The sequence below is a fragment of the Falco punctatus genome (assembly GCF_963210335.1).
Source record: "Falco punctatus genome assembly, chromosome: 1".
Taxonomy (NCBI): domain Eukaryota; kingdom Metazoa; phylum Chordata; class Aves; order Falconiformes; family Falconidae; genus Falco; species Falco punctatus.
Genome location: NC_137580.1, coordinates 34,794,198 through 34,807,395, shown reverse-complemented (window position 1 = coordinate 34,807,395; position 13,198 = coordinate 34,794,198). Strand labels below are relative to the sequence as shown.

Below are 13,198 nucleotides of genomic sequence, written 5' to 3'. Positions count from 1 at the left end.
CAACAAATATCCTGTGTGTACATTTCTGTTAGTATTAAGGTATTGCTAAAAGAAATCAACTGTTTAGTCTTTGACAGCTTAGATTTTAATATTTGCAAAATTACTATCTCCAAAATGTATACTAGGAAGCTTTCTGGCAACATGTAGTTGTCATGTCAACCCTCTTCAATAGCATTATCTTATTTTAGCAACTGTACATAAAAAAATTTACTACAGAAAATGTGTATAGCAATAGAACAATCTGAGATTGGCAAACAAGGCTACTAGGTTCAGTTTACCTCTCCAGCCATCTTTCTGTTGTTCTCAAAACTTCTTTCTTCATATCATTACATGACTTAAGGAACTGAATAAATTATAAACATACAACTGTTGGACTGAAATATTTTCTAATTCTCAATGGTTTTTTATATGTAAACTGTTATTTGCCCCTTAAGAATTTTAAATATGAGATAATCAAAGTAAACTTAGTAAAAAACAGTATCAAATTTTAATTGACAAAAATACTGTATGTACTGCCTTAGTCTCAAACCTCTAGAGCACAGAAGCAAAAGCCAGGATAATAACCCAAAATAGTTCCAGACATTTGTATAGCAATCTTACTGATATATCATCAGAATAAGACAAGCAATTAAACAGCGGGGGTTTTTTCTCTTCCCTGGAAAAGAAAAAAAATTTCACTAAGTTAAATACATTATTGTTATTATCCTTGAACTCAATTGATGGCTTATTTTAATTGTGATCATAAAACAGTATACAGCCTTAACCTTAGCAGCACAACGTATATCAACCCAAGGTTTCTTAAAGTAAACCACAAATAGTACAAATTACTGATGAAAGTAAAATGCTGAAGGAATTAATTTAATGAATCGTTAACAATAACAGTTATATTAACAATAGAACAGATGTTTAAATGTTCATTTCTTCTAGACACGTACAACAGAATTACAGTTTATACTGCAAGGGCATCAAAGCTGTGAGAGGATGCAGCATTGCTCTGCTGCAGTACTGAGGACAGGCATTTATGAGAGCTGTGAAGAAAAAAATCATGTTCTGAAAAATTTGCTACTCTGTACAGAATTTCAACTAGCTTAGTAGGTTCTCAGTGAATATAGATTAGAAAATTCTTTCCAGGAGATGAAAGCAGTGTTGGTATAAGCAATGATTGCTCTTTATTTAATACATTCCCAGTTTTCATTTATATATTTATTTAAAGGCTTTAAAACAATGCTTAGTCAAAGTGCCAAAATCATACAATAACATTTGACAGAAATAAAAGAATAAAAGATGAAAAAGCAGCATTACTGTGGACCATGTTACATCTATGTAGGTGTGGCATACATGCTGCATTCCCCAACTTCCAAGGTATAGATTATCTGCATTCAGTTTAATGTCAGAGTCCAAAATACTAGCTCTGATAATCTTTAGTGTGACAAGAAAATATTCTCTTTAGCCTATATTTGGCTTTAGTCTATATTTCCCTTTAATAAATGTTGACATTTGTAGTAGGGTACAGTGGGAAACCCTCCTCTAGCTACTACTTCATATCTCGGTTGTTGTTAATATAGTATAACTTTAAGTGTACCTTAACACCCAGATCTACTTGGTTGTATTTAGTAATTTATTTTTCATCAGGAAATATGATTTGTTGATACTGACAACTGATTCTGTATTTGCAGAAATATCCAACTTCAACAGCTACCAAGTGTCCAGGTGTCTTACCTTAGATGCAGGGAAGTCAAATACCAAGAAAGTTAGTTAGTTACCTGACATTGAACAGAGGTCTGAAAATAATCCCAGTTCGGTCAACAGTTTTAGTATGACAAACCCCTATTTAAGTCCCAGTACAAATCAGATTTTTCTGAATCTAGGTTTTCCAGGGTCATAAGTGAATGGTATCTCCAATCCTGAGATAATGTAGGAGTAAATAATGGGCTGTTTGCCATTTAGAAACAAAAAAAACCAAAACCTGATGACAGGTCTCAGCTTGTCCCAAAGAGAAACAGGCAAGATTTCTAAAATAACAGTGAAAATACTAGTAAGAAAAATATTTCTTGCCCAGTAGAGCTGAAGGCATTGCATACTTTTAGTTCTGTCCCAAACAGGTTATGTTGCTGAGTGAATAAGCTTTCTGATTCAACTGGTGGAATTAATTGCTCCTAAGTAGCAAGAATTACTTAGTGATTAATCAACATAGAGAACATTTCGAACACTTTATTCTCCCTTGCTATGATTTTTAATGAATAACTTCAAGTGTCAGAAAACATGAAAGAAACAAACCCCCCAAAATAAACAGCACAAGGCACTAAAAATATACAAAATAGTTTAAATTGTTTTAAGTACAAAAGCTTTCTTGACCACTTACCCAGGCACTGACACATCTGCCGCAAGTGGTGATTTTGAAATCCCCATAGAGATCCTTGATGGCACCAGTTGTAAAGAATCCCTCCACCATCAGCAAAATGCCATATACAAAGAATGCAGCTGCTACACCATATATCACATACTTGAAGATGTCAATCCTGTATAGGAACAGCAAAAATTATTTATCTGCATAAGTATTTAAAGCTGGCTCTGAATTTCAGGGTAAGGTAATCAGACACACTAACCCTCAACGTTTCTACACTGGAGTCAGCTTCAGTGTTGATATGCTATGACAGCTGAAGCTGAGGACAGGAGTGAACTTTGGAAAATAATAGCATTATGTAAGAAAGACTGGGTCATTTAATTTAATTTAATAAAATGTAAAAATGGATCTGTGTAGGTCAGACAGTACAATTTGTCAGAATAACTTAAAAGTCAGTTAATTTTCATTTTATTTTTCCTCTAAATAAAGTGGCAAAGAAAAAAGAAAAGGGAAACAAGAATCTGACACATCTCCTGAGTAACACATTTTAGGTTATAGAAAAGATATTTTGTCACAATCTTGAATAAACCTTTCTACATATACAAGTAGTTCTCAAGCTGCAATTCCAATCTATGCTCTTTTCCTCTACTATTTTTCCACTTATTTTGCAATGGACAAAGTGATTGACACAGAATAATAAAGTCATCAAGACAGATCTCTAACTTCAAACCAGAAACATGTTATTACAAAGTAATAAGGTCAGATCATCTGGAATTTTCTATAATGGGGCTTTAAAAACATCATTTCACAGATTCAAGACTCAAAAAATGGATGGATGGCTTACAGTCTAACATGCAGAGCACTGAAAGGCTCAACTTGTTAAAAAGATTACCTGGATTGTGTGGTTGTCCTCCTGCCCAGCACTGTCTAGAAGCTCACCAGTGGCTTAAGGAGGCTCTGCCTTCTAAATGTTCTCTCACGACCAGGGTTTGTGAAAAGATGTTTGAAAGCACCTCTCTGCTCTTAAGTGTTCTGTCTAAACTTGGAAAAATTCCTAGTAACCATTGCCGTGGATCAGCAGATTTCAATGTTTCCTATTTGGACTTGTCTAAAAAGCTAGGCATGGTAGACTTCCAGTTTATCAACATGACAAGGCAGGAGTTTTGCAACTGTAGAAAATGGTAATATGAAGGTTTAAGATGTTAGTAAGTTCCAATCATATTGTCCAGGTCAAGATATCAACAGTTCATAACAGAGTAGGACAAAAAATAAGCCAGAGACCCATTAGGATCTGCAAATGAATTTTGACATGCACCAAACAATTACTTAAACTGGAAATTTCTCAAGACATAAAAGTTAATATTTTTATTGTTATGAAAATAAGTATTTTATGATAACAAATCTTTAGAATCACACTTCTTATCATTACACAAAAGACAACTCTCAATATGTGTTTTATATATAACAAAGCTCAAAACCCCATTAAAATATTTTTGACTCTGTATGGTTTTCAAGAGATTAAAAGTCAGCTTCAAGTTTACAGTTGATGTTTTAGATCAGGGGTCCTCAAACTTTTTTAAACAGGGGGCCGGCGCGCGGATGCAGTGGCAGGCAGTCATCTGCGGCTGCTTGGTTTCCCCCCCAACACCCGGCGGGGGGGGGGCGTCTGTAAATACCGGGGGCCAGATTGAGGACCCTGGGGGGCTGTATCCGGCCCACGGGCCGTAGTTTGAGGACCCCTGTTTTAGATGTATGACTGTGTCTACAATGTCAGTGAAGGTATCTTAAGTTTGCATTAGTCTCATAAAAATGCAATTAAACTTATGATGTGATTGGGGGTGGACAAAGTATTATAAATGAATGCTTTTGGCACCTTTGCAGCATTTTTTTGTAAGACGATAACTGAAGGATTCTAGGAATGAAACAGGATATTTTTTCCCTAATATTACAGTAACAATGCCCTGTCAGCTTTTTTCTACATCACTTTTTCTTTCACACTCAAGTGAAAACTACTGTAAGTTGACATCTATATGGAATAGATACATAAACTATTCAAAATGGCAAAATAAATTTAACACTACAGACAGTATTAGAAGTTGCAAACATGAGATTTATTTTAATACATATAATTGCTGATTATATTGTAAATATGCTATTTCCCTAATTTTATAGTAATTCAGCCAGCATAACACTGTTTTAACAGGAAAATGATGTTTTGAGCCAATTTTGTCATTACTCATGAAACTAAACTTAGAAGAAACAGACAGCAACTTTGTGACTATTCCATAAGATCTCTTCCAATTCCTGTTTTATAGACCTTATGACATTGTGACCTCCACCACTGCCTTAACTAGATTAAGAGTTTCAGGAAGTCTAGAGACTATTTTAGCCCTTGCAACAACCCTTTAAATCATCTGTGCTGAGCCTCCCACTGAACTACTTGTATCAAAAAGCCTGCTAAAAGATCTTTGCTTTTCCCTCAGTCTTATCTGCAGCTAAAAGAATAACTTCACTTAAAAATTCCTTTCACAAGGAAAAAATATATATAGCTATACACTGGCCAAATACAGAAGTAAATTTCTTCCTCGTACACTTTCTACAGAGAGAAGCAGTAAAACCTCTATTGAAGAGACTCCTTGAGGCGAAATAGCCAGACTAACTCCAAGGAGAAAGGACCTTGTATAATTCAAAGAGGAAAGATATAAACGAAAATTGTGAAGCAATTATTTGACTACCTCTTTACAAGTCAGATAAAACAGCATTGGAATATAACTACATCTAGCATGTGCTGTATTTAAAGAAAACATATTACAACAGGTTTATATATATATATAGTTTTGAAGATAGTGTTGGTATTAAATTATTTCTGCAGCATCTAATTAATTTCACATAAACTTTGATTTCCAATGAATTATAATAACTAATAAAATATAGCCCTTGTAAAATAGAGATTGCCTTTCTTTAAAATAAAATTTGATTCTTTGTGGATGAACTCAGGGATATTAATTGTCATCTGTGTTTCAGCAAAGCCTCAAAAGTTGCAGACAGAGAGCAACCAAGGAGGTAGAGGGGAATGGCAGAAAGGGTGATGAACTTGAGCCAACGGGTGAGATAGGTAATGACAAAGAAAAAGAAGAAGCAGGGTTTACATTTGTGTAGGCTGGAATGGGAGGGAAGAGGTAGGTAAGGAGCAAAGGAAGGAGAGTTAAAATTGTAAAGATAAATTTTATACTTCTGACAGGTTTGGAAAGACACAAATTATGTGAAGACTACAGCTACACTAAATGAGAAGAACAAAAAGATCTTGAATAGCTATTCGCTAAATGCAGAGGTCCTATTAATATTATATAATGATATAATTAAAGTAATGAAACATTTCTATTAAAAGGCAGTTAATGAAGATTGCAAAGATAAACCTGATTTTAACAAATTCACATTGATCATGTAATGTTTACATATTAACCTAGGTTGCTGGGTAGAATAAGACGAATGAATATCTAAACATGAACTAATTGTGAAAAAAATCTTTAATTTAGAAAAAGCCTTTTTTTTATATATATAGAATAATCTAAAACATGCTTTGCATACTGTTTTAATCTTTTGGATGCTCCATGGGTTCCAGATTTGCTTTTCCTCACAACACTATGTTCAGAAATGTGAAAAATTCAAACATCACTGTTTTCACTTTGTGATTTAAATCAAGTTCTTTTTCTGCTGCTGGGTCATTAATTATGCTATATGAAGTGGACTTCCTGATTCATTAATCTGAATCTAGATTCTATCCAACAAGACTAATATTAAAATAGATCTGGAGAAAACACTTTCTTCTTCTGACAGAAGTCCTTGATGGAAGAAATCAATGCTAGCATCTCAATGAACAGGTTGTAACTGAGTACTGAGTAGACTATCCCAGCAGAGGCAAGCCAAAGGTGAGTGAAAACATTCTCGGTGAATCAGATCAATGTTGCACATTTCCTACTGTGTTTTTTCATGTTTTGGCAAAATCAATGGTTAAAAAATAAAATAAATCAGCAAGCAATAAGATTAATTATTAAATTATCATCTCTATGTGTAGCAGGTTTTTGCAAAAAGTGTGTTGCAACAAAATAGTTATTTTTTTGTTGTGAGACTTCTTCCATCAACTGAGTTCATAATTGATACATCCTGTTTTGAAAGCTGCCACACCATATTAAACAGATTTCCTACCACTACAGATAATCCAAGAAGAACTATTAACATTGACCCTTTATATTTTACTGTGTCGTAAAAGGAATGCAAATTATAGGAAACCTGAAGCATTTACACTATTCAGTCTAATCATAGTACACTTTCTACCCTCAATGTTGAAGGCTGGTACTCAGTTAATGAACACTAATATATATATATATATATATATAGTCATAGTTACTTAATATTGCTTTGGAACAATGTACATACTAGCTAGGGATATATTTTTTTTAAATTCGGTTAGTATAGAAATGCATTCCTGACATTTATTTGCAATTAACAGCAACAAAAAAACCCACATTATTTTGCCCTGTGAAACATGATTCCCATGCTGTCCAGAAAATCTTTTTGTTAAAATAATGTATGTCTACACTTCAAGTGATAAAAAGCTTAATATTACAGAGGTTTTGGTTGGCCTAGCCCACCATAGTACTAGATATTACTGTGGAACTAGTTTTCCAGTATTTATAATTCTGCCTCACATTTCTCTTCCTGAATTTATAACATAACTTTTCCAATATAGATGATGACATTCAGATACTACAGGTGCTGAATTGCACATAATTGCCATCAAACTGTACATATACTCTCTGAATGCAAGTAGATTCAGGCAATTATACCTATTTCTAAGCTAAAAGAAACATAATAAGGAAAATAAAATACCAAAGCTATCAAAGTACTAATTAAAAATTCCCTTTTTTTTATAGCTGGCATAGAGAATTTAGAAAGATGAGAAATGCATGTAAAAATTACCATTCGGGTAGGTCAGTTTTGCTGGTTTTGAGGGTCTGGGGTTGTTTTCAGTTTATTTATTGTTTTCAATCACAAGGAACTTTAAATAGTTGATGTTCACATCTAGAGTGCACAATGATCTCTGTTACTCTGGAAAACAGTAATGTTAACCTTCATGCTGATCCTCTTGCCCCCTGAGGGACTGATCCTAAGAGTCGTTAAGAGACTGAGATAGCAGCCTGCCCCTCAAGCTATCTCAAGCTTGTAGAAAGAGTTTTGCAATGTGTTTTTTGGAGACAGAAAAGATATAAGGGGATGATTGCAAGCAAGAAGGTTTGTTTAGAGTATGCAGAAGCCATGCCCCATGGAAGATTTTAAAAGAGGTGCCCAGGCTCTCCTGCAAACCAGCTGGGAACAATTTCTTAGTATAAGTTCATGACATTACCCACTTAAACATTTTGAGCAATGAAGATATTTGGTACCATGAAACACAGAGGAATTGTTAGCAAAGAGAAAAGACAAGCAAAGGCAGACTTCAGAAAGAAGACACAGCCAGGAGGGAGAAAGAAAGATTTATTAATAATCATGTACTACCTGCAAAGGAAGACCAAAAAACTCCAGGTAACAAAATAAATGAGGTCAAAAAACCTGAAATATCCTCACTTTAGAGAAGGGGAAAATGAAACTAGTATGAAAATGTCAGCATAGGTCCATGAGGGATTTTTCCGAGATTAGATTAATACAGAGTCTAAACTTCTAAATTTCAGGTGGAAAGAAAACAAAATCAGAGTACAGAATACTCAAAGTTTGCTAGGAAATGATGAATGGAGAAAGGATTGACAGTTAACAAAAGATAGGAGCAACAAAGGCCTAAAAGTGTTTTTTACTGAAGTAAAAATAGAACATAATAAAAAGAAAATAGGAACTTCTGTTTCAATATTTCTGGGAGAAACTTTTTATGTAACCAAACAAATCTTTTGCTCTAAACTAAAACCAGACTGTTAGGATTATATAAAGAGATCATCATGATTATCAAACTATAAAATGCAAGTTACACTCACATTCTGCAAGGGTCAGATTTTGTTGTTTTACTCTGAACAGAAGCTAATGTGACATAAGATCCCACTCATTTTAACAGATTAATTTGTGGCATACAACTCTTTTACAGGTATGCAGAATATAATCCTAATCATCATCCTTTAAAAGTTTGATGGTTGCTTCCTTCCTAGGAACAGGACAGTTGAGCCGAGATTTCATGGAGCACCTCTAAAAGCAGTAGAGAACTCACAAGCTGATGGAAGAGTGGCAATAGCAGCACAAACCACATCTCTGCCCTATGAATTTCATAATTTTTTTTGGAATAGGAAAGGATCCATCATAAGAATTTAAATAATCTTGTTACGTTTGAGTCCAAACCACAAAATTCTGACTATGACATATGGACGACGACGCTTCTCAAAATTGTTTCTGATAATCTAAGCTTGTTCTGTCTGCTCACCTCTAGCAAACCTACTTTCTTTAAAAATGTTTCTAAGGTGCTAAATGTGGAAGAAATCTGGAGCCCTCTTTCCCTGAAGAAGACCAAAAAAAGACTGGAATTAGTGCACAGTAACATGCAGACTTCTGGCAGAATCACATGATGGTGTTGTGCACTAAACATACTGAATTCCCAGGCAACTTTCCATAGCAATAAAGCGTGAAAAGATGTGGCAAAAACATATAACAGGATTTGTGAGTATTTTGTTATTACAAATGTAAACTTGGAGTCTCGTACGCTACATACTGATAGTGTAAGACTGACAATGTAATACTAAAACTCCAGATAAGCATTGGTAATAGTTGTTTTTATCCTTTTCACATCTCCTGTGGAAAGGCCAGTTATTTTAGTTTTGCATGGCACATGAAGCAAGATTTAGCAATAAGTGTATTACATAGGAATATATGCTTTCCATTTTATATGTTCATAAATTAAAATAAGACTAGAAGGAAATAAAGGCATTTAAAAGAGGAAAAAAGTATTTCCTATGAAGATGAACCACTGGCTGAAAAGGTCTATTGCAAATGCTTTGTCACAGGCACACAGTGATAGTAGCCAATCCAAAATTCCAAACAACCAAGAGAGACAGCTGCTTAACACAGTATTAAATAATACAGATGTTTGCCTAAAAGTAGTGGACTCTATTCTCACAGACGAAGACAAAAAAATTCTTTATGTAATATCGTTTTGCTTTTATTCACACGCGCTGCTATGAATTTCCTTATTCAATTATTTCATAAAATGAGGACCACATTTTTGCAGGTACCTCCCAAATCCTAAATTTTACTTACATAGTTTCTTACTGGTTTTTGCTTTTAACAGGATACAGAACACTAAGCTACATAGTGCAGCTGAGTAGGTAGTAAATGTAACTTTTCAGCACTGTATAATCTTGCAAAAGTCATATTCTCAACTGCTGGCATGTTTTGTCAGACCTGATGCATCTACTGAATGATACCAGATCTAAAATGTTTTGCCCTTAGCACTTTATTATGCTATATTTGTCCAGTGTTGCTTTTTATGTGTGACTGAACCATTCCAGTGAAACAGAAACTGTTCTCCTTAAGTAAACTGTGTTGGTTTTTTTAACGAAAAATGCATCCTTCGATGACATTGTGCTTTCTCCTATAGTTCCTGTCAAAGACAGATGGGCCAAAGTTAGGCCTTCTTTGCAAAGATAATTTCATTCTTCTACACATAGTCAGAATCCAGGCACAAGAACTCAGTGAGAACTCTCATTAGCCTACTTAGAATTCTTTTTACCACTGAGTTCAGTGAACAAACCTTTAACTTTACAGCAGTAGGGATTATGGGTACATCCCCATTAGTGTTTTGGCTCAGGAATTGTTTGGTTTTGTTTGTTGTTTTTTTTTAAGCAAATCCTGCAGCTGTCCCTACTTATTGAGGTATGGTTTGCATCATGTTTGTCAGAGTGCACAACCTGGACTCCTTTCCAATTCAGCTAAATGGTAAGTATGCTCCAGGAGTGCTCCTGCTGTGCTACAGCCACTAATGGATGTTCATTGCATCAGGCAAGACTGAGTCCAGACTAAGTCCCTGAAATAAATACTGTATGAACAGAATGTTATTAGCACCAAGTATTTGGGTCTACAAAACAGTTTCTATCGTGCTAACTAACAATGTTTTCTAATGTATATGTAGCCATATGACTCCTTTGCTTAATTCTGGACTACATCTTCAGAACTTACATCACAAAAAAACTAAGAGGGAAGGTTCTCTGTAGATTTCAAAAGAGGGTTAGAATAAGGCAGTTGTCAGCCCATCATTGTCCATTTTTCGTAGTGCAAGATTATGCGCCTGTGCAGCATACAGTAGGCACACAGTACTACATATAAAGCTAGGATTTCTAAAATACTTAGGTAAAATGAGATTAATAGAAAACAATATTCTGTCACAGAAGCAACTATAATTCACATGTATCAATGTAGTAATATTCAGGTATTTTAAAGATAGTTTCCAAGCATTGCATTTGCAAAATAATTTGTAATTAAATATTTTTGCTGATATTTATAACATTTTTCAGATACATCACTTTTTCACAGGTATTTTAGAGGTATCAAATTGATCTAATGCAACAATAAAACCTATTACCTAAAAGCAAACATACTTATAACAGGCATACTTATAAAATAATTAATTTTTATATAAAACTATCATTTTATAAGAACCTTTTAATGCTAATTTTACACATATGAATCTAAAAACTTTAGATCATACTCCCCAGGCAATAAATTTGTTATATAAAGGAAAAGTAAACTATTGTTTAAATAACTACTTGTATATTATTACATAATCAGGCATGTGAAAACAATCCTTAATAAAAAGCAGCATACACCTCCAAAAAGGCAGTACACATCTCAAACAAATGATTCTACAAGCCTGGCTTCAACCACAGGCAGTCTGGTTTGGTACATGCAACCTGTGTACATCTCCACTTCTTTCCTGTTTCTTCCTGTTTTGCTGGCTTAGACAGCGGAATTGGTACGCAGATGAATCTTCTCCTGATAGAACCAGTAGGATTATTCTCCAGGGCTCTTTGGGATGGTTGTTGTGACATATGACATAGCCCTGCATAGGTTAGCCAATTGCTTGTCCTGATAGAGCCTTACATGTTTTGCTTCCTATGATACAAATTATGTTTTAAACACTATTTAAGTTTAAACTTAAAGAATGCCAGGCTTTTGTAACAGAGCAAACATGCAGAGGGAAGACTGGATTAGTACCAGTGTGTACTAAGCTGACAACTAAAACAGAACCATCACATGGTCTAATTCAAATATTTATAAATATAGCATTTCATATCACCTAGCTTTTACTACAGGTCTCATTGTATTACCTTTCACAGTGTTCCATAATATTAGTGTAATAATATTAATGATAACAATAATATTTTTAGTGGTACCAATATTTAACTTGTGACAGCTGAAAAACTAACAAAACCAAAGAACAGCACATCAGAATAACATCTATTTATCTACCTCTCAAAGGACTGGTTTCAAACACTAGGAGTGGCATATAAAAGCTTCCATGCATTCTCTTTTGTTTTTCCTCAAAAGGAAGCTGTTACACACATATACGTATATTACTACATGATATCCCTTTAATAAACAGCATCTATACACTGACTAACAGGAAGGTTATCAGCAAGCATCAAACTTGGACACAACAGCATTTGAAACACAGGCGTTCACATTTTGAAAAGAAGGAAACTTTTAGCTGTAAGAAGGTGGCTCCAGTAGAGTGTGACAATTCCAACAGAGAAGATAGTGACAACAGACTTACAGATTGTAACTTAGTTTACTATTTGGTTTCACACCTTTAAAAGGAAGTGAATTTACAATGACTTGAATTAGCTCTGACTGTAGTAGGATAATGTTGTTAATGTTTCTGTCAGAAAGATTTCTTCATTTTCCACTCTAAGACCGTGATTCCCTTGTTTTGTGGCCTATATATCACAAACATGTGACAGATGGCACTAACTGGCCTTGCATACTAAAGAGAAAGAACCACAAAAAGAAGCTGTTGGGAAATACACGAAACACCTTGTGCTGCTGATTTCCTAAAGAACATCTTCTGGAATTTGTTCCAAACACCAGAAAAATACAAAAATCCAGCTCATACACTACATGTTTGGCAATCATACACCTATTTCTGCTGACTATGAAATCTTGCCAAAATCAATGATTAAGTAAGCAAACCTAGTCCTACACAGTACTTTGCAGATGTGTTCACTGCAGTTTACTAAGTTATTTGAAGAATGGCTGAATACCATATCTGTCTCAAGCAGATTACCCAGTTTCAGTGAAGCCTACAGAGCTGTTAAACTGATAAAGTAGGCAACATAAACCTTTCACCTCTTACAGATAAAATATCATAAAGACAGTTTTCAGGATAATTTAAACCACCATACTTATTGTCTTAGGATCCCTTTGAATCACAAGGAACTTAAATAACCATTCTACATCCACTGAAGGAATCGACATCCCAAACAACAGCTTATAACTTCTGTACATTAAATCCTAAAAAAAGGCATTCCTTCACTTGGGGAGGGGGTAGGGGAAAAAAAAAGCAGCTACTGTTACAGCAGTGATAATGTCAATAGTAAAGAAGTCTGGGACTATGGAGAATGAAGTTTCACAAAAGTGATTCAGAAAACAATATAATTAGTGGTTACTCCTGATGGAAAGATCACTCATTGATAATTTCAAATTTTTTTTTATAAACATCTAATTTATTAAAGGTTTATGGATTTAGAAATAACTGTGTAAAGACAAGAGTCTACCTCATTCAGCTTTGTGATTTTTGAAGATGTGTTCTCTCCATAAGGAATACCTATC

At 34.5% G+C, this 13,198-nt stretch overlaps 1 protein-coding gene across 2 annotated transcripts in view; it reads right to left on the bottom strand.

The window, feature by feature from the left end:
* Positions 1–13,198, bottom strand: part of GPM6A (glycoprotein M6A) — a 144,024-nt gene that overhangs the window by 31,299 nt on the left and 99,527 nt on the right. For both annotated transcript variants that reach the window (XM_080372031.1, XM_080372032.1), the window contains exon 3: positions 2,363–2,519. In XM_080372031.1, coding sequence (XP_080228157.1) covers positions 2,363–2,519 — 157 coding nt within the window. The remainder of the gene's footprint in view (positions 1–2,362; positions 2,520–13,198) is intronic.